At 34.3% G+C, this 21,174-nt stretch overlaps 4 protein-coding genes across 5 annotated transcripts; 3 read left to right on the forward strand and 1 right to left on the reverse strand.

Annotated features, from left to right (window-relative positions):
• Nucleotides 1-265: 265 nt before the first annotated feature.
• Nucleotides 266-2,146, forward strand: LOC141398970 (dolichyl-diphosphooligosaccharide--protein glycosyltransferase subunit 1). The gene is made up of 2 exons (XM_073976821.1): nt 266-1,168; nt 1,230-2,146. The coding sequence occupies exons 1-2, from the start codon at nt 583-585 to the stop codon at nt 2,018-2,020; spliced, it is 1,377 nt and encodes a 458-aa protein (XP_073832922.1). The 5' UTR covers nt 266-582; the 3' UTR covers nt 2,021-2,146.
• Nucleotides 2,147-5,833: 3,687 nt separating this feature from the next.
• On the forward strand, nt 5,834-7,750 carry alpha-PheRS (phenylalanine--tRNA ligase alpha subunit). The gene has a single exon (XM_073976819.1). The coding sequence runs from the start codon at nt 6,137-6,139 to the stop codon at nt 7,625-7,627; it is 1,491 nt and encodes a 496-aa protein (XP_073832920.1). The 5' UTR covers nt 5,834-6,136; the 3' UTR covers nt 7,628-7,750.
• A 915-nt stretch (nt 7,751-8,665) lies between these two features.
• LOC141398964 (uncharacterized) lies at nt 8,666-12,434 on the forward strand. Of its 2 annotated transcripts, XM_073976814.1 has the most exons (3): nt 8,666-8,813; nt 8,882-9,461; nt 10,701-12,434. In XM_073976814.1, exons 2-3 carry the CDS (start codon nt 9,045-9,047, stop codon nt 11,946-11,948), a joined length of 1,665 nt encoding a protein of 554 aa, XP_073832915.1. In that variant the 5' UTR covers nt 8,666-8,813; nt 8,882-9,044; the 3' UTR covers nt 11,949-12,434. The 2 variants fall into 2 exon arrangements, with proteins under 2 accessions (XP_073832915.1, XP_073832914.1); XM_073976813.1 differs by having other exon boundaries at nt 8,666-9,461.
• A 2,929-nt stretch (nt 12,435-15,363) lies between these two features.
• LOC141398973 (uncharacterized) lies at nt 15,364-16,721 on the reverse strand. Its single transcript, XM_073976825.1, has one exon. It carries the CDS (start codon nt 16,503-16,505, stop codon nt 15,594-15,596), a length of 912 nt encoding a protein of 303 aa, XP_073832926.1. The 5' UTR covers nt 16,506-16,721; the 3' UTR covers nt 15,364-15,593.
• Between the last annotated feature and the right edge of the window lie 4,453 nt (nt 16,722-21,174).

A 21,174-nucleotide genomic window follows, 5' to 3' on the forward strand; every position in this document is an offset into this window, starting at 1 on the left:
CAGCTGGGCTGATGCGGGTACCTGTATGATTGTGCCATGCATGGTACAATAATACAGGTAGCATTATCATGCCAGCTGATGGTAATATAATGTGTCAACTGCATTGAATTGATGTCAAATTTTGACATCTTATGTTGCCAACAATTGCCGATGCGGCTACCTGTGTATTTGTACCATGGTGCCATGAGAACAGCAAAACCGGCAAAATAAACAGCCGTTGAAAGCAGATCGACATCGATGTTTCTCATTTATAAGCCCTTGACGGCGTTGGAATTATGGCGGCGGCATGGATATTAAAGAGCTAAAGTGGAAGTATAATTATTTTCATTCAGAATGAATAAAAATCTGAATTATTTCCACATGATGTTTATGTGTTATTTTTGAAAAGAAATAGACTATCTTTATTTGCAATTTACATTCCCAATTCCCTTCATTTTATAGTTGAGTCACACCGGCTAAATCTCCCGCAGTTCATCGAAAAAACAGCTAACGCCGTTTAGGAAACCTATACGTGCCTCCGTAAACTTAATCGATGCTAAAAAACACCGAAAAATTTTTCTTACGTGTCTAAAAGCTACGGAAATGGTGATGGTGCGGCATTTTTCTAAATCCATAAAACTTCTTGTTTGTGGCATTTTATTTGTTCTAAATTTACATTTTGCTCACACCGAAGTGATTAACAAAAATGTAGATCGTGTTTTGGACTTATCTACACAACTAACAAAAGAAACACTGAAAATCACAGCCACCGATGATGCCGGCAAGACATTCTCTAAATATCAATTAGGCATTCCCAATGAGTTGCAAGCAGCTCTCTCCTATATCAACGTGAAAGATTCGAAGAAAAAAGATTTGAAACTACAAAAAGAACAGAAAGATGATGTGACCTATTACACTGTTGAGTTTCCAAAAGCCGCAACAACTCAGGAATTAGTTGTGGAATTGGTATTTGTCAAACAATTGCAACCATATCCAGAGGAGATAAAACAATCTGATAAGCAGTTAGTGAAATACAATGGCCTACTCTATTTCTTTACGCCCTATAAAACTAGTGAACAAAAAACACAGGTTGTCTTAAGTTCCTCGAATGTCATAGCTTATAATCAAACTAAACCATACACACTAACGGGTAGTAAACTGAAATATGGACCTTATGAGAATGTTGCAGGTAAGAACTTAATAATTGCTTCATCCCTTAGAAATTTTGTAATTATATTTTTCTGTTACAGCCTTTAACAAGGAGAAGCTTTTCGTCCACTATGAAAACCAAAATCCCTTTATGACTGTTAATCGCCTGGAAAGAACCATACAAATTTCCCATTGGGGTAACATTGCCGTCGAAGAAAATATCCAAATCACCCATTCCGGTGCTAAATTGAAGGGCTCATTTTCCCGTTATGAATTCCAAAAAGATACTCGTTCCGGTCAGTCGGCTGTTAAATCTTACAAGACCATGTTGCCCGCTTCAGCATTTGGTGTCTATTATCGCGATAGTAATGGTAACATCTCCACATCCAATATGAATGTTATGCGTGAATATGTTGACTTGGAGTTGAGACCACGTTTCCCATTGTTCGGTGGCTGGAAAACTCAATACACCATTGGTTATAATATGCCATCGTTCGAATACCTTTTCAGTGAGGGTAGCAACTATTTGCTGAAAATGCGTTTAATTGATCACATCTTCGATGACATGTACGTTGAAGAAGCTGTTGTTAAGATTATATTGCCTGAGGGATGTACTGGCATTAAGTTGAAAACACCCTACCCCGTGGAGAGACAGGAAGATGGTCTGACACACACCTATTTGGATACATTTGGAAGGCCAACCATTACCTTCACCAAAAAGGATGTGGTTGAAAACCATATCTCAAATTTCGAGCTGACTTATAACTTTTCAAAGGTTCTACTCTTGCAGGAACCATTGCTACTCATTTCATTTGTTTTTCTTATTTTTATTGTGGCAATTATATGCAAACGCTTGGACTTTTCCATTTCCACACATCCCCATAAAGAATAAGTATATGTATGAGAGTGTGCTCTTTTTTAGATATGTAACAATTACTTTTTAATAATAAAGTGGAAACTTGGCTTTTTGTCAAGTTCTTCCGAGAAGTTTATCTAATGATAAATTTTGATTCCAAAATTACCACCTTTGTTATTTTATATTCAGTTTCGCAATTACATTGGGAACGTTTTGGGAAATCAGCAAGGCCAAATTCCTATTTGTTTCTGAGATAAAGGCCCGACAAATGGAAAAAAACTGTAGTTTAGGCCTGGTTTAGATGGGGCCATAAAATGTGAACTGGATCTGACAGGACAAAACCCTACTGGGGTTTTTGAAGTCTCAATAGCTTTGTTCCTTTACTTTTTTAATGGTAAGAGTGGTAAAAGTGTCAAAATTGCTCTCTCATGAACATTTTTACCAGAAAAGTAAAGGAACGGAAAATGTTAGATCTGGTACATGGAGGAATAATAAGGTGTAACGCCAAAAACAGCTGATCTTCATACCAGTTGTCAAAATGCGTTGTTGTGATAAAATCACATACAAATTGTAAACAAGCAATTCACAGTAATGCATTATTTATTTATTTATTCGATATCAATACAAAGAAAGCCTACAAGGCCATTATTGTGAGCAAATTTGACGTTTGACATGATTTGATGTAACACCTTCTTATTCCACCATAATCTGGTAGCAATAGGTGTGTACGATAACTTTCCCAGCAATAATTACTCAGTCAGTTCCAGCAAGCTCTCTCAGTGAATTTTACTCTCTCAAGCAAGAAAAATTGCAGAAAGTTATCGAACAGCATTTTGCAAGAAAGTCAGCTGTTTCCGAAAATGTATGAAATTTGTTTTTGTTTCTTTTGATACATATTTTAAACCAAACGGAACCAGTGATGACCACCAACAACAACTTTCCTATGCCCGCGGGCATACGACACACACGTACACTGTAAACACATTCGTTCGGTTAACGCATTGTTTACGTTTCCACTCACACTAGCGCAAGTTATAATCTGCAAATGTGTGTTTTTGGCCATCACTGCTTTAACCCTATCCACAACGCTTTAGAATCCATGGTACAATAAGAAAGGTAGATGCATCGGCGAATTGCTACAACAAAGCAACTTTTTTTGTAATGTAAACTGTCAAAATTTTCGCCAAATGGTCTCTTGTTGTCTCTTTTTATCGCTTGTGTTTGCCTATAAAGTGTAGACATGCTATCTCTTACTTACCGAATCATATGGTTTTTTGTTTTGATTTTTCATGGCGAATTCCTAGTTTTTTGACGTTTTAGATTCGATCAGCTGGGCTGAAGCATCTACCTTTCTAATTGTGCCATGTTTAGAATCTAAAAAATGTGCAATTGTGAAATTTTCTTTCTCAAAAATGTTAACATTTCAAGTTTACATTGAACAGCTGATTAAAAGTCAGCTGATCAGACTTTCAAATTTTTGCGGGACAAATTTTCCCACCAAAAATTTGCAAGTTCTCAGTCAAAAAACTCTCCAAAAATCTCTCCAAACTCGCTCTCTTTTGCTGGATAATTTTGTTATCGAACAGCATTCAGTAAAAATTTTTACGAATTTGTACAAATTATTGGGTTATCGTACACACCTAATATCAAAAAGAAACATAAAAAATCAATTTTCGCCTTTTATTTCACAGTTTTTAATTTAGTTTTGTCAGCGTTCGACTATTTCTTCTGTTTTTCGTCCATTTTTTCTTCATTGTAAAATAATCGTCAAACAAAAGTCGAAAAATCAGTTCTGCCATTTTTTACCCGCAGAAATTTGTCGGGTAGCCTGTGGTAGAAGAGAAAGTCATACGTGCTCTCTCTCCTCTCTCACTTTCTTAAAAATTGCTGCCAGTTTTACCATTTTTTGGGGTTAAGGAACGCTTTGCAGGGGCTGGATTCTTGTTCTATGAAAATTTGAAATGAAATATATTTCCTTTATAATTTTTTCATTTGACAGTTTTCTCCTTTATAAAAGTTTTCATTTCACATTTTCATAGAAACAGAATTGAACCCCAGGTTAAAAATTGTAACCTCAGGTAAGTAAGTCGATGGTCAGACTAGCACGATTTCAACATGGCGACGTCAAGTTTATAGGCGAGGGGTATGAAGTAGTGAAACCCATGTACATGGTTTTCTGTGTTTGTTGTGTTGCCTCTTCTTGTTGTTCGTTGCAAGATTTTTTCTTCCATTTTCTTTCATTTTTATTTTCTCAAGCAAACGTTAACAGCATAGCAAGCATAAAAATCTTTAATAAAAACATTAAATTAATGAAATAGTGAAAATTTAAATATGTATTAATATTAATTTAATTATAAATGTTAATTATTCTGTGCTGTTTTTAGTTTATTTATGTCAAGATCTATTTAACAGGTCACGTAAGTAGCACAACAACAACTTCTTTTTGGCTGAAAATTCTTCAATATGTCAAAATGTTTGTTTACGTTTTCATACAATTCATTCACAATAACAAAAAATTTGACAGATTGAACCCAATCAGCTGGTCGTTTTACGCCACCTTATTATTTCATCATGTATTTATGTTTGTTTTGTTTTTATTGGTATGAGAAACACAACAAACGCGAATGGTAAAATAAAGAGGACAGGAAAAAATCTTAAATTTCACGTTAACGTGTGTGGACACTAACGAAACTTGAAAAGAAATTTTAACGAAATTGGTTTCAAGAAACCTTGCTAGTCTGACCATCGACTAAAGGAACACAGATAGTTGGCCTGTTCCCGTACTTTAAGGGGAGTACACACTAACAGTCAAAACAGACAGTCAACGTACTTTAAGGACAATTTTCCGGCAAATAACAACTTTTATTTAGCTAAAAACGTTTGAAATACAATATTTACGATACTATTTAGAGATTATAAAAGAAATTTTTCAATTAGGCTTTGATATTCACGAAATAGACCTCGATGACTGTCAGTTTTGCTTGTCAATGTGTACTATACTTTATAAAGTGGTAACGATTTTCATATAAAATTTGTGTACGGGAACGCAAAATGTGTAAAAGTGATAAAAATTGTAAAAACTTTTTAGTTCTGGAACAGAACTAATATGTGCTTTCAAGAAATGAATACTAGAAGTTTGCATTTGCAGTGTTATAGTAAATTTAAATCTCCCTACTTCAAATTGACAATTGCCGCAAGGAAAATTGCCTAATGTAAATATGGACTATGATTTGATGTAACACCTTATTCCACCATGGCTGGGAGACAGCCGATATTTTGGCCTTGAAACACCAACGGCCAAAGCACGAACACGCCGAAGGTATGAAAGGGTAAGAAGATTGTATTTCAACTTTAAGATTTCAGAATTTCAAGACTACTTGTTTGCCTTCGCAATTAGGGGATGCGAACAACCCTTTCTGCGGCGAGAGATGAGCCACTGCAGTAATTTCATAAAACTACTTTAGTATGGAACTCGATCTATTACTAGGTTTACATTTACGAAATCCACTCGATTTCAACTGTCAATTCCATTGCTTAAACGTCAATTCCATTGCTTAAACGTCAAATGAAATCCAATGGATTTCATATGAGATTTCATTTGACGTATACACAAAGAAATTGACAGTTGGAATCCACTCGCTTTCGAAAATGTAAACATACTATATGAACGCCAAAATAATGGGAAAGTTTCAGCGTGTGGCTTTAGAGTATGTATTAATAAATTAGAGTTGTATTTGAAGACAAATAGTCCAGTGTAAACGCCTAGTTAGTATTGAATGTAAATAAATTGAATTTGAAAGTGACGGCGTCAACAAAACAATTTTAATTATTTCACTATTATAGTACCTTAGTCACCATATTAAGTACAAGCTTAATCATTTAGGACTATTTTTAAGTGAAAAAATACGAATCGGAATCTTTAATTAAGATTTATTCATAAATAATTAAAACAACTTAGCACATTGCCTTCTCCAATCGGTCCGACGCCGTCAACGAATTCTGCAAAAATTTCAGTCGTACGTCACGCTTTCTTTGCAATTTGCAAATGTCAAAAATTCCTCAAAAACATTACGGAGAAAGATTTAACACGCCAACAAATCCATTTCGGCTGGGGATTTTTGTGATTAAATTGAATAAAACTACGGCATAAAAATGCATCCCGATCTTACCGAAAGAATACTCCAACACCTGGATACTGTTGAGAAGGTGGACACCTTAGATTTGGTAGATGTTTTTGGTGTTGATCATCAGAAAATTGTGGGAGCCCTTAAATCGATACAAGCGCATGGTGAGTTGGTAAATGCCGAAACAACATCCCGAAAATCTTTGGAGGTCACTGAAGAGGGTCAAATGGTTGTGGCCCAAGGTAGCCATGAAGCTGTCCTCTACAACGCCGTTCCCCTTGATGGCATTACACAAGCTGAACTTATGAAAAGTGGTCCTAATGCCAAAGTGGGTTTTAGCAAAGCCATGTCCCAGGGTTGGATTATGGTTGATAAATCTGTGAATCCTCCATTGGTAAAACGCAAAGTGGATAAAATTGAAGACACAGTACAGCAAAATCTCATTGCAGTGGCAGCTGGAAAAACTGATTTGGCCGCAAATTTAGTTACCGAATATAAAAAACGCAAGCTGCTCCAAGAAATCACTACAAAAAGTTTCATTTTGACCAAAGGACCGGAATTCTCCACCACCCTTACCAAATTAGAAACAGATTTGACTGTTGATATGTTGGCTTCAGGCCTTTGGAAAGATTTGAAATTCAAGGCTTACAATTTTGATGCCTTGGGAGCTCCACCAACCCGTGGTCATTTGCATCCTTTGTTAAAGGTGCGCACAGAATTTAGACAAATTTTCTTGGAAATGGGTTTCTCCGAAATGCCAACGAACAACTATGTAGAATCGTCGTTCTGGAATTTTGATGCCCTGTTCCAGCCTCAACAACATCCAGCCCGTGATGCCCATGACACATTCTTCATCAATCATCCTGCAAAGAGTTACAAATTTCCCCAAGACTATTTGCAACGTGTAAAGAAAGTACATTCCAGCGGTGGTTACGGTTCACAGGGTTATGGCTATGACTGGAAATTGGAGGAGGCCCAAAAAAATCTTTTACGTACCCATACCACAGCCGTTAGTGCTCGTATGCTTTATAAATTGGCAAATCAACCTGAAGGTTTCAAACCAGCCAAATACTTTAGTATTGATAAGGTATTCCGTAACGAAACCCTTGATGCTACACATTTGGCTGAATTTCATCAGGTGGAAGGTGTTATTGCTGATGTTGGGTTGACTTTAGGCGATTTAATTGGTACTCTCTATGAGTTCTTCCGCAAATTGGGTATAACCCAATTGGAATTTAAACCAGCCTATAATCCTTACACAGAACCAAGTATGGAAATATTTTGTTTCCATCCTGGTTTGGGTAAATGGATTGAAGTTGGTAATTCTGGTGTTTTCCGTCCGGAAATGTTATTGCCTATGGGTTTGCCGGAAAATGTTAATGTTATTGCGTGGGGTTTGTCTTTGGAACGGCCCACAATGATCAAATATGGCATAAATAATATTCGTGATTTAGTTGGACCCAAAGTGGATTTGAAAATGGTTGAAGAAGGTCCTATATGCCGTTTGGAACGTGCATAGAACACATATTTTTAAGAAAATTGTCGATTAAATTATTTCAAATAAATTTTGTCTCTAATATTTATGTGATGATTATTATTTTCTTAACTAAATAAACAATAGCTTTTGTCTTTTTTTAATAAATTGGTATGTTGTTTTTGGCTTTCTAGGGTCTCTAGCACACACAGTCGGGCACTAAGACCAACATTATTGTGATTTAAAATACAAAGAAATTCAAATCACAATAATGTAGAATCTATGGCTGACTTCGAAACGTCAGTTGCTTGAAACTAGGGGTTCTTAGATCGAGTTCCCACTACTGCAATTTCATAAAATGGCTCTAGTATGGAACTCGATCTAAGAACCCCTACTTTCATGCACGACTACAAAGCAACTGACGTTTCGGAAGTCAGCCGAACTGACAAATAGCTTTGACAAAAGTTTCTCTTTTGCCAGACATTGAAAATAAAACATGAAATTATTTAAGCTTTTAGGAGGGAGCGGAGGTGAAGGCGCTCTCTTTCTAACTTCTTACCCATAAGTTCAAAACATTTTCATGAAATTTTTCATAGTCTGGCGATAAATATTTCATGTTGTAACAAGACAATAAAAAATATTAACGTTTCTTTATCATGCAGCGTCGACACACTTTGTGTTAATGTGCCATTCTATCAACATATATTGACGAAGAAGTCCCAATTTACATTAGGCGAGTTTACTTGCGGCAATTGTCAGTTTGTAGGTGAGAGAGGGTGCTGAGAGGCAAAGGGTTACCATATGCCTCACCTCTCTCTCCTACAAAATGACAATTGCCGCAAGTAAACTCGCCCAATGTAAATTGGGACGAACAGTTAAAATGTTGTTTATGCCCTGTGTCCATTACAAGTATAAATATTAATTATTAAATAATTTTTTTTAAAATTAAAATTTTAAAATGCCGAAAAGTATGCTATATTGCTTACAATTTGCCGTGAATAGTCTGTTTTCTATAAAATGAACAGCTGTTTCAAGTTTCAGTTGTATGTGACGGCGCATTTTTCCGACGTTTTTTTAACTAGCATTGTATTAACAACACTCTTAAATTCTCAAAGTGTTACAGTTCTGCTTGTCTGTCTAATTCATCAGAGAATTTGCCGATAAATTGTTAAAAAATAGCTGTTAAATCAATACAATTTGTTAATAAGTTTATAAATAATCATTAGCAAAGGTATTTTTCTGTTATACAGTCAAAAATAATAAGATAACAGCCATAAATTACTTGTGTTTTTTCCAAAGCAATTAATTTGGCCTGACATTCACCGTGAAATGATAACACTAAATTTTTTTGAGAAATGATTTTTATAAGAATTTAATGACTTATTAAAAAAGGAAAGTAGAGAAACAAAGTGAACAAGGATATCTGTGGAAAGGGCCAAGAAATTTGAAATATCTTCTACAAATGGCTGGTTTTGTGATAAAATCGGAGAATCCAAATTTGGATGCCAACCATCCTCCTCCAAGAGAAGACAAGAAACAACTACATTATCGTCTTAGGCAGGATAATCGTACACAACAACGACAGGAGCAGTCGTCAAGCAAAACAAAAAAGAATCTTAGCAATGGTCCAGTTGTTCATGAATCCAGAAATCATTGTGGAGAGATATTTGTAACCAGCAATGCAAAAAAGTGGACATTCGTATGCACATATTGTCAGAAATCTACGCGAGATATTGGGGAATTTGTGTGTCACATAAAATTCAAGCATATGGGTGGCTCCCAATATTTTGATGAAGATGATGATGGTGAAGATGTTAGTGTCGATGAACAGAAGGAACAACATGTTACAGCTGAAGATTCGTACAATCAAGGACAAGATGTAAGTTGTAATTGTAGGTATTTTTTTGATTATAAGATTACTTATATTTTTTTTTTTTAGTTTCGTTTAAGTCTGTTGTGAATATTTTTTTCTTAAAAAGGTCACCCATATCTATATGGTTGTATGTGTGTATGCAAGCACCTTTTCTTTTTTTATGAAAAAGAACACCATGACTCATGGTATACACATAGCGCTTTTTTTTTCTTTAAAAAATTTACCCCAATCGATTTTTTACTTTGCTCTTTTTTTCCAAAGTTGTTCAAAGATAAGGGTTGTTTGAAACTTTTATTAGTTAGTTTTGTTTTGAGTAAAAAAAGAAACAAAAACTAAACCAAGTACATAATAAAGGTGTAAAGTAGAAAAAAATACAATTTTGATAACAAATATATGAAAAAGTAGGGTCAATATGACATTTTCAGAACAAGTAAAGTTTAAGGCCTAATCGCGATTTTTTTATTTTTAATATTTTTTTTAAGCAGACAGCCTTCTTCCGTGGATTTAAGACTTTCTCCTATGGACAAGTGCAAATCTAGGGCACGGGAACAACATTTTTCTTAAATTTAAATTTTTTCTCCAAGGGATTTTTTGGAACTTCAGAAGCTTTTATCTCGAGAAGTATGGACTTCCGCAACACAAAATGTATATCGTTGTAATCAGAACCCCAAGGGCTACCACCAGTATATATGACAAGATGATCCGCGATCAGTCCACAAACATTTTTTCTTATTCCAAATTTTCGTATGCTTGCCATTCTTCAAATAACATGGAATTTTTACTAAGATCTGTTTGGCTAAAATGTGAAAGGCTTGGTTTCATACACTTCAAAAAATATGAATTTATTATTTTGAACCCTTATGTTTGTTCAAATCCTAATAGGCGTGCATTCCAGTTTTAGAATAGACAAAACCATCAAGAGAGAGAGGTTTTTTTACAATTTTAAAATACGCTTCTTACCTATTTAAGGAATCTTACGGCTAAAAATTTAACCGCTTAGACCGCTGTTGAAACTGAAAACAAGTCAAATAATTCAAAATATGCTCATTTGGGAAAACGTGTAATTGATATACAGCCCTGCCGGTTAAATATACCGATGTTTTATCATAATCTTTTATCTCCGAAGCAATATTTCAATGTAGAGCTCGAGATTCGTTCCCGACTACGTTTTCGAAGTAAAATATTCTGTTTGTTTTTTATTTTGTGTTCTGCAAAATAACTAATTATGTGCATTTTTAATTTTAGTATTTTGATTGTGCAAATTATTTGGATGTAAATGTACACATTGAAGACAGTGATGAACAACAATCTTCATCCAAAAAGGCAAATTTTAAAACCCATAGAAATGGAGGTGGTGCTGGTGGTGAAGTAGTTAATCTATTGGATGATGAGGAGGAAGAGGGGGAGGAGGAGGACGACGACGCTAATAATACAACAGCGCAATTCGAATATGAACATATTGAAGATGATGAGCATGCCATTTTACTCGATGAGCCTGATAATTTCCAACAGATGGGTGGAGCGGCGGATAGTAACAAAGAATTTTTATTACAATCCATGGCTCATAATGATAATGACTCCATTAACGATGATCTAGGCTCAACGACGTCTAGAGGGCGAGGTAAAAAACGTAATCGACCACATGTGAAGGGTAGTTTTCATTGTAAACTATGTGAAAAAACCTTTCAATATTTCTCCCTATATCGCAATCACATGATAAAACATTCCAATTTCACACCATTTAAATGTGAATTTTGTTCAAAAGGATTTAAATCCAAACAAGCCATACGTTATCACATGAAAACCCATTCAAAGGAAAGAGAGTTTCAGTGTCCCATATGTCCATCGAATTTTGCCACATCTAGTGTTTTTATATCCCACGTATTGACGCATGAAAGTGAAACATGCTATCCATGTATGGTATGTGCTAAAATTCTTGGCACAGAAGAAGAACGTGAACTTCATGTGGAGACACATAGTCAAGAACGGCCCTATGGCTGTACATTTTGTAGTAAACGTTTCCGGCAAAAACATCATTTATCGAATCACTTAAAGCTGCACTGTCGTTACCGTTGTGATTTTTGTAAAGAAAGTTTCAATTCAACACAATCCCAGAGGCGACCGTATGCCTGTCCCACATGTGAAGATAACCCCGATATACGTGAACAAGTTGAAAGGCAACGCTCACTAGGGCTTAGAACCAGCACTGATATAGCCCCTATGGAATTTGAAAATGTTTTATTGGAAAATCCACGTGTAAGTGCGACAGAATGTGTTGATCTTGATGAGGTGCCTTCAGATGACAACGATGATGATGGTGGTGGAGATAATGAGAACAATGATAATGGTCAGAATGATAATGACGAAAGTGACGATGAAGAGGGAAATTTACTAGTAAGAAAAACTAAATATCCTCAATGTAGATACTGTTCTAAGGAGTTTGCCCACATTGGAGCATTAAATTTTCACATACAAAAAGCTCATGCACGCTGAGCGTAGAGCCATGGAAAGAATACGTAAATATTTCATTTCAACATACCTACATACCCACATATATTTTGAATTTTAAAAACTATTATTCCATAGGCATAATAACATTTGCAACGTATTATAAGATTTAAAGTATTTCTATTATATAGTTGAATTAATTATTCATAAGTTAATACGTTTTTAGTATTTAAATTTGTTTTTTTTTTTCTTTTTATAAGAAAGAATTTCATTTAACTCAACAATTCCAATTCCAGAGGAAATCTCTATATTTGTATATGGCAACTATTACCTATTCCAATTCCTATTTTAGTTTTAAAAAATTAAATTTTTTCTATGTTTCCAATAGACTGTTAGTTTTAAATGTCGTGTCCTGTACATGCCTTGCAAAACATAACTTACATAACCTTACAAAAACTTTATTTTTTGAATAGTCAGAAAATATTTCTGAAAAATTAATTAAAATAAGAACAAATATTTGATACAAATTAAGAATTTGTTTTTATTTATTTTGGCATGGAAGTGTAAAAGCGGTTAACGAAGAAAACTCCAATTTTCCAATGAATTTGAGAGGCTTAGGGGTCGATTATGGATAGCAATCGAACTCCAGTTGCGTTGCCCACAGCAAATTTAGTAATATAATTTTTTATTTCCGCATTAAAATTTACACTTTTTTACCATTAAATTAATATCTGAAGGTTCAAAACACTAATATTGATTGGATTTGACAACAATTTCCGTCTTTTTACTCATTTTAATTGCATGATTTTCTCTTCTGGCAACGCAACTACAGTTGAGTTGCTATCCATAATCGACCCCTTAAGGCCCAAGTATATAAGCTGCCTTGCCTAGATTTAAGTCGCTTAAAATTCATTCATCTCCAATCCCTAACAAAATATGATAAGAGTACGTTTACATTTATGAAATCCACTCAGCTGTCAATTTCATTGTATATACGCCAAATGGAATCCAATGAATTTCATTTGATATATACGCGAAGGAATTGACAGTTGAAATTCACTCGACTTCGTGAAATGTAAACGTACTATTAAAGAAAGGCGTTATAAAGTGGCTTGGCAGTACATCAAATCTTGGTTTTACGGTTTGATGATCTGGTCACACATCAAGTTTTAAGACATTTATTAGATATAACCCTGCTTTTAAAAATGACAGGACAGTTGAGTTCATGTATTGATTGTCAAAATCCCACAACTTGCCTATGTGACGTAGGTGTCCCGACAACTGCAAAAACAGTTCTAAAATTTTTGAATGAAAATCGTCGGTTTCATTTTGTTTTCCGTTCACAATTTTGTTTTCGTTCATGTTCTTTTGTTCTCAACATATTTCAATAATTTTTTTTTTTTTTTTTTTTTCATTGTCAAAATCCCACAACTTGCCTATGTGACGTAGGTGTCCCGACAACTGCAAAAACAGTTCTAAAATTTTGAATGAAAATCGTCGATTTCCTTTTGTTTTCCGTTCACATGTTTTGTTTTCGTTCATGTTCTTTTGTTCTCAACATATTTCAATTATTTTTTTTTTTTTTTTTTTTTTTTTTTTTTGATTGTCAAAATCCCACAACTTGCCTATGTGACGTAGGTGTCCCGACAACTGCAAAAACAGCTCTAAAATTTTGAATGAAAATCGTCGATTTCCTTTTGTTTTCCGTTCACATGTTTTGTTTTCGTTCATGTTCTTTTGTTCTCAACATATTTCAATTATTATTTCATTTATTTTTACAAAAAAAAAAAAAAAAAAAAAAAAAAAAAACTTGTTAATCTGGCTGTCTATGAAAAAATCAGAGTTGTATTTGAAGACAAATTGTCTGGTGTAAACGCCTAGTAAGAGAAATAAAGGCTAGAAATCAATGAATTTTTCCTACTTGTTTCGCTTTCTTGGCTTCTGGTAAAAGAACAGTCCAAACAAATTCGAACTTGGTTAACCTTTGGCTTTTGTTCATTTACCAGAAACAACGTGAAACAAAACAGTGTGTGTAAAGTGTGTATACTTATTTGGCTTGGTAGTACATCAAATTTTGTCATATTTTCAGGTGATCTGGCCCCACATCAACTTTTTTAAAAGGCTTATTTAAAAACAAAATAGGTGTTTAGTTACATGTTTCTGCTCCATCGCCCCATCATAAACCATGTGACATTTTTTCATATAAATTACCATAGATCTGTTCCCTTTTTTGCAAGAATTTTCAAGTTTTCAACCCAATCGTGAATGTAAACCCCGCGGGAGTTTTGTCGTTCTACCGTTGCAACTTAAAGGAGAAAGTGAAACAACTCACAGTGAGTTGATATTGATGATTGGGCTGTTCGCAACTTTTTATTCGAAAAACTTTTCCCTACTTCTTTTGCCAGTCATATCGTTTGAACAGAGTAAATATAATAAAATATGAAAATAAATAAATATAATCAGCAATGATCCGGAGCATAGGGAAGACGATGTTGTTGTTTACCACAATACTAGCACAATGTTTAGTCCATGGTTGTGCATATTGCTGCCTTATATCCATTATTGATGAAGGGGAAAAAAGTACAGTTACCATAGCCTAATTCCACTATCCTAATATGTTATGTGGAGGAGAGAATGTTGGCAACAGTTGATTTTTCCTGAAGAAAGCGGAAAACGGTAGCAATAATCTCCAGATGTTTGCCACATCCTTTTGGTTACTCTTGTGCCAGACACTGAAAATAACACATACAAATATTTTAGCTTTTAGCTTTCTCCCTTCTTACCCATAAGCTCAAACATTTTCATGAAAAATTTCATAGTCTGGCACAAGACTAATGGGCCGATTCCGTACAGCGAGGCGAGTCGTGTCGCGTTGCCAGTTGCAATTTTTCCATTACGTATGGCAAAAGTCGCACGACGACGTCAAATTTTGTCGCCGTAATGTTCATTTTCCGGCGACAACAAATTAGCTTTCGCCGTTCATTTTTACTAACGAATAAAAATAAAATAAAAATAACTTGTTATCGACGATTATTTTCTATCGCTGTACGTAGTGCATTTTTTAAATTTTGTCACAGAGACGATAGACGACGCGTCATGACTCGCCTCGCTGTACGGAATCGGCCCATAAGTATATAACCTGGGCTTAAGCCCAGTTTATGTTATTCGCTAGGACCGCCCTTATACTGAAAGCCTTTATTGGTTACAACGATGACAATTTTATTAGGGGGAATTTGATGCTTTCGATAAGTATGGGATTCCCCCTAATAATATAAAGAGTAACTTGGTAAAGTTTTCCATATCGATCCAAATGGAGCTCCTAAACTGAACATCATGCTACATAGTTTTTATAACCTAATTTAACAACTTAACGATGGCAATACGTTTTTTTAAATATATTTTTATTTTCGTCAATAAAAACAAAACTTTAATATACATAATTGTTGAAATATAAATTTACTTTTTGTACTGTATATATAGGAAATTTATTAAAAATTAAAAGCAAATTTAAATTTAAAGAAAATAATTACGTAGGACAACATTCAAAAATCTCAAGAAACAACGCATATACCACTAATCTCCACCAACATTGTACTTCTCATACTTTATTGTTTTGCTCTTTTCCAATATTATAGGTATTTCCTTAATTACTAATATTTTTGATCAATTTGTTGTACTTTTTTTTCTTCTTTAATGAAAATGACGCCTTTGATATTTCTCCAATGCGGCCAAAACTAAGTCATCTGGTGATTTTGTATTAAAATCAAAGGGTTTTATTGTATGTTTAACAGCTTTAGTGTAACAATCGGACATTGTGGTTGTCATATAGTATTTTGCAGGTGATGGAACATAGTGTTTATCAACCAAACACAAAAAACTACCCACCGCTGAGGGCTGTTGAACACAACTTGGTTTCAGTGGAACTTGTGAAATATCAATTTGACAATATTCATTGGCTGGGGCGGAAATTAAAACCTTCGTTGTTGAATCCAAGCGATCACAGTCTATAAAAGGAATTTCAAAATCTAATTCTCCAATGGATTGTTTTTGTTGGCGTTGTTTATGTTTACTTTGGAATACCCTTGTTGGCGGTGTACCTTGATGCTGTGAAGTATTCCTAGCTAAAGCAGTGGATAGGTCTATGGCAGGTGTATTTGCTGGAGCAGGAGTGGTGGTGCAGGGAATGGATGGAAGTTCGATACTTGAGGAGGTTTCGTTAACTTGCAAATTATTAATAGCGGATGTTAGACTACTGAGACCACTAGTATTATTATTGGACGTTTTTAGCAATGGAATCTCAAATATATTGTTGGCATTTCCAAATGCATTATTTGGCTGTAAGTCGGGCAATACAAAACCATTTTGTTTTGCTCCTTTGTCTTGCAGTTGTTTCAGAAGAAAATCATTTAAAGGTGACCCTGACCCACTTGATGTCTGGTCTACTTTGCCACTGGCTATTTTTAATGTTGGTATTGTAAATTTGGGTGGACTAAAAGAAGCTGCTTCGTTTGTTGTCTTAGCTGCAAATTTGTTTTTTATAGCATTGAATAAGTCGTCGTTTTCTCTGGACGTTGCAGTATTTTCAACTTGTAAATTTTCCATGACCTTCGACTCTGTCGCGTTATAGTTATTTTGCGCTGTATTTTATTTACAAATCTTTAACATGTAATTTTTATTGCAACAATTTTGTAAACGATTATTATTACTAATACAAAACAAGTAATTACGTTCGTACTATGGAGAAATTTATTTATTATGACGCATTAATATCGCAACAAAACAAACAAAATGCCAGCTGCAAGAAATGGCAAAACAAACAAAGCAATGTTAAACGTTGTGAACCTCCCTATAGTTACATATATGATAATAGCCCTGTTCCTTTCCGCGCAACTATAGTTGTGTTGCCAAAAGAGAAAATCATACAATTAAAATAAGTGAAACGACAGAAATGTTTGTAAAATGCATTCAATATCAGTGTTTTGAATCTTCAGCTACTAATTTAATTGTGAAAAGGTATGAATTTCAATGTAGAAATTCGATTTTTTGTCAATAAATTTTATATCGGCAACGCAACTAGAGTTGGGTTGCTATCCTTAATTTTTTCACCTTGTTTACAAATTTTGACATTTTAAATTATTTTTATTATAGCAATTCACCGATACATCTACCTTGTTTCTTGTGCCAGCTTGCAACTTTTTGTATTTTCTAGCAACATGTTGCAAAAAACAGAGTTGTATACGAGGATTTATGCCAGATTTAAAACAAATCCACTCAATACGAGAATTTATTTTTGTATGGGAAATCTGGTAGTTTTTGATCTGATAATGCGCTAAATCCGGCTAATTATATCATATCTAAAAGGCCTATAAGTGGATTTAGTAAATTCACCGGATTTAAAATGTCAATTTTATTAAGTATACTTCAAAAAGTCCTCGTAAAAAGGTTAACCCGGCGAAAAGGTCTAAACGAGGATTTATTTATTTATTTGACGCGTACGTGGAATTGACGGGTGTTATTCTGAACGAAATTCTCCTTGAGCTTTTTCACGTTCTCCCTTAAGTTGAAACTGTGAAAAGACAAAACTCATGGGAAATTTTGAAATACAAGTCTGATTTACGAACACATATGCCTGATTTAGACTATGCTGGATTTAGCAAATCCAGTGGATTTAAGTTGTCATTTTCATACAACATATGTCAAATAAACCCAGATAATTGCTAAATCCAACGTAGTCTAAATGAACTTTTAAATACATTTGTCGTTTGTCTCTCAGCTGCCCATCATTTTTTCACAGACAATAGGTCCCGGGCCACTAGAGTAATTTCAATAATATTTTGACATGAAACTTTGCATTTTTTGGAAAAAACACATAAGGTTTGTCCATGTGGTATCCGATGGAATTGCAATTTTCGAATTTCGAAAAAAGCTGAGTTGTCCTGAATTTTGCTAGGTTTGTGCCAACAAATTTTTGGAAATTCGAAAAAATGGCTGCGTTATTCGACAAAAGTTTTTTTCGAAAAAATTTTGACAGAATTGAATTTTTCGATTTTCGAAAAAATTGAAATTGTGCTGAATTGTGATCATTTGTGCCGCAAAATGTTTTCGATATCTCGTATCATTTTCGAAAAAACCGATATTTTCGAATACATAACAGAATTGCAATTTTCGAATTTCGAAAAAAGAAAAGTTGTGCCGAGTTGTACTCATTTGTGCCGCAAAACTTTTTTCGATATCTCCTACCATTTTCGAAAAAAACCGATATTTTCGAAAATATGAAAGAATTGCAATTATCGATTTTCGGTAAAACAAAAGTTGCGCTGAATTCTACTCAATTTTTGCCAACTTGTGCCGTTCTCTAACCGTTTTCAAGATATGGCAATTTCGAAAAACCAGTATTTTGTATGAAAAAATCACTGTAATTTCTGTAATAATGCAAATATCGGGATGATCTTTTTTGTGCTGAGTTGGATTCCCCGAGCACAATTTTTCGTCCATACATTGGAAATTTTCAACTTTACTCGTTATTCGCTGAAAATGAAAAAAACTTATCACTTCCATGGTTTAATAAGAAAGGTTAGCCAAAGCTTTATGTCAATTTAAATTTTTTCATTCGAGTATGCCTAAAACTTCAAAACAATATAAACAAACTGTGTATGTATGTGTGGTGTTTGAATAATATGCCAAACAATTTTAAAAACAATCGAATTCAATGATTTTTAAAATTGTTTTTAAACCATTTGTATGGAAGAAATTGGTGAGATTTGCATTGAAACAATCGGTTTATCATATTCACAACTCGATTATGTGGGAAAACTTAACTCTTCATTCATTTTTCGCGTTTTTTATAAAATGCTCAAAAAATGCATTGTAAACAAACCCACTTGTTGCTTTTATTTTGAAGTTTTAGGAATTCAAGAAAAACAAGGGTTCTATAGATTTTTTTCATTTAAATCTACCTCTTTACTTATACCATGATCACTTCCGTAAAAATAGGATTTTTTCAATTCTGTAAATAGTGTTTTTCAACGAAAAATCACTGTAATTTCTGTAAAAATGCAAATATCGGGATGATCTTTTTTGTGCTGAATTGGATTCGGCGAGCACAATTTTCCATACATACAGTACAAATTTCCAACTTTACTCGTTACTTGCAATGTAAGGCGAAAAATGTGTGCTAGGCGAGCACAATTTACAGAATTGTGTATAGGAATGACCTCGTTTTTTCTTGATAGTACGTTGGCTCAGACTCAGAGTAATAACAATCACCTGATATTTTAATGATTAACTTATCTTACTGCCATCATTGGCCCGTATTATGGAATAGAAGTCCTACGACTTGAAGTTTCTCAATCAAAAATACCCAATTTTCATTAGAATTTCAAGTTTATTTTGCACCATCTCTCTTCATTGCTCCGTTTTTCTTTTGTTTTTTATAAAACTAAGAAGAATCTGTCAATTTATGCCAAATTGTTAACGTATTATAGACAATTAAAGTCCACAGCTTTCATAAGGTCTTATTTCCCCGGTATTAAAGCCATAGTACGACCAATTTTAGCGTTTTAAACTTTAAATAGCTTTTATTTATTCCAATTTTAAAGAATCGTAACAGTAGCATTCAAAATTTATATTTTTACTCAAGTTATTAAAAAATGTGCTATTCCGATTAAACAATTTAAACCGTAAAACTTTTGGGATTTTTGAAAGAAAATTAAAAAAAAAAACAAGTAAAAAAGTATCAGCCGGCTTTGCCGACAGAGATATACCCTCAGCCTGTATATATTGAAACCATTTTTTCCCAAAAAAAAACGTATGTATTTAGGGGTTTATAAAAAGTTTGGGAATTTGAACCGACAAAAATGTTCATTAGGATTAGAGATCAAAAGTTTTGCGGAGGAGATACTAAAAGGAATGGATCTACATTGACCATTATGGAAGTGGATCTCCAGCCTCTACATATGGTACCATTGGGTTTTTTACACCTTTTGGGCTGTTTGCTCAAGAAGTATGGACTTGCCCCTGAAAAAACGTTTACCATCGTAATTGAGCAGGTCTTAAAGTGAACTTATCCGAAATTTTGTGTGGGAGGTACCGGATGGAGTGGACAAATATAGTCCATATTTGAACCTGATCTATATCTGGTAGATATATTAGGATGTGTAAAGTATGGACCAATTCGGCCACTCCCTTCAAGAGTTGCCGTATGAACACATTTTTCGAACATTTTTGAACTTTTGTGGGGGAGGTACCTGAAGGAGTGGACCGATATGGCTTATCTTCAAACTTAAACTATGTTTGGACAAAATATTACTAAGGCCAAATTTTGGACCGAATCGGTTGATCCGTTCGAGGGTTATCGTGCGCTCCAGCCAGCCAGACAGACGGACGGACATTGCTCAATCGACTCCAAATTGTCTGAAACACATTTCGTCCAAACATACTTGGGGTCTAAAACCATTATTTCGATGAAGCATATTTTGCCCGTATGAAAGTGTATATACCCTCGTTAGCATAAATGCTGTGGGTATAAATATAACTGTACGTTATCGAAGCCAAACTTTCTGTTAAAAAATAAATATTACAAACCAAACCAAGATATATAAACTTTCCCGAGGTTACCCCACGGATATCGACTTAACTGAAGTAACAAAAAGCAATTTGAAATGTGCTATTGACATGAAACAGAGTGTATTTTCCGTTTAGATTCTAAACCCTTTTTGGGAGTTAGAGAAAAAAGGTATATTTACTATATTTTTTTGCTTAAAAATCGTGGTAATTATTAAAATCTTAAGGAAGAAAACTTACAATTATAATGAAACTATTGTCCGCGTAGCTTAAATTTGAACCCGTCCATAGGAGAAAGTTTTAAATCTCCGGCCAAAGGCCGGCTACTTAAGAAACTTACAATTTTAAAGAAACCTTTAATATTCAGAAACTTCGGTTATAAATCCGGTTTTTTATCCGTACTTTCAATTAGAATAACGGGATAACCGGTAAGTCCCGGGCCACACTACAGTAATTTCACTGAAATTTTGATTTGAAATTATGCGTCTCTTGATCGACGTTCATAGTAGAGTAAAATCATAAAATTGCTGTAGAGGGGAATTCGATTTAAGAACACCTAATTTCATGAAATTTTTTAATGAAATTCACGCTAGTGTGGACCGGGACTTATGACCGCCGGCAAAATTTTATATTTTCGTAATCAGGGAATCGAGATGTATCTATGGTGATCGGACGATTATAGTCAAACTAGGAATGTTCTCTTTCATGT

This window comes from Musca autumnalis, unplaced genomic scaffold (genome assembly GCF_047663935.1).
Source record: "Musca autumnalis isolate F117 unplaced genomic scaffold, ASM4766393v1 scaffold_3, whole genome shotgun sequence".
Taxonomy (NCBI): domain Eukaryota; kingdom Metazoa; phylum Arthropoda; class Insecta; order Diptera; family Muscidae; genus Musca; species Musca autumnalis.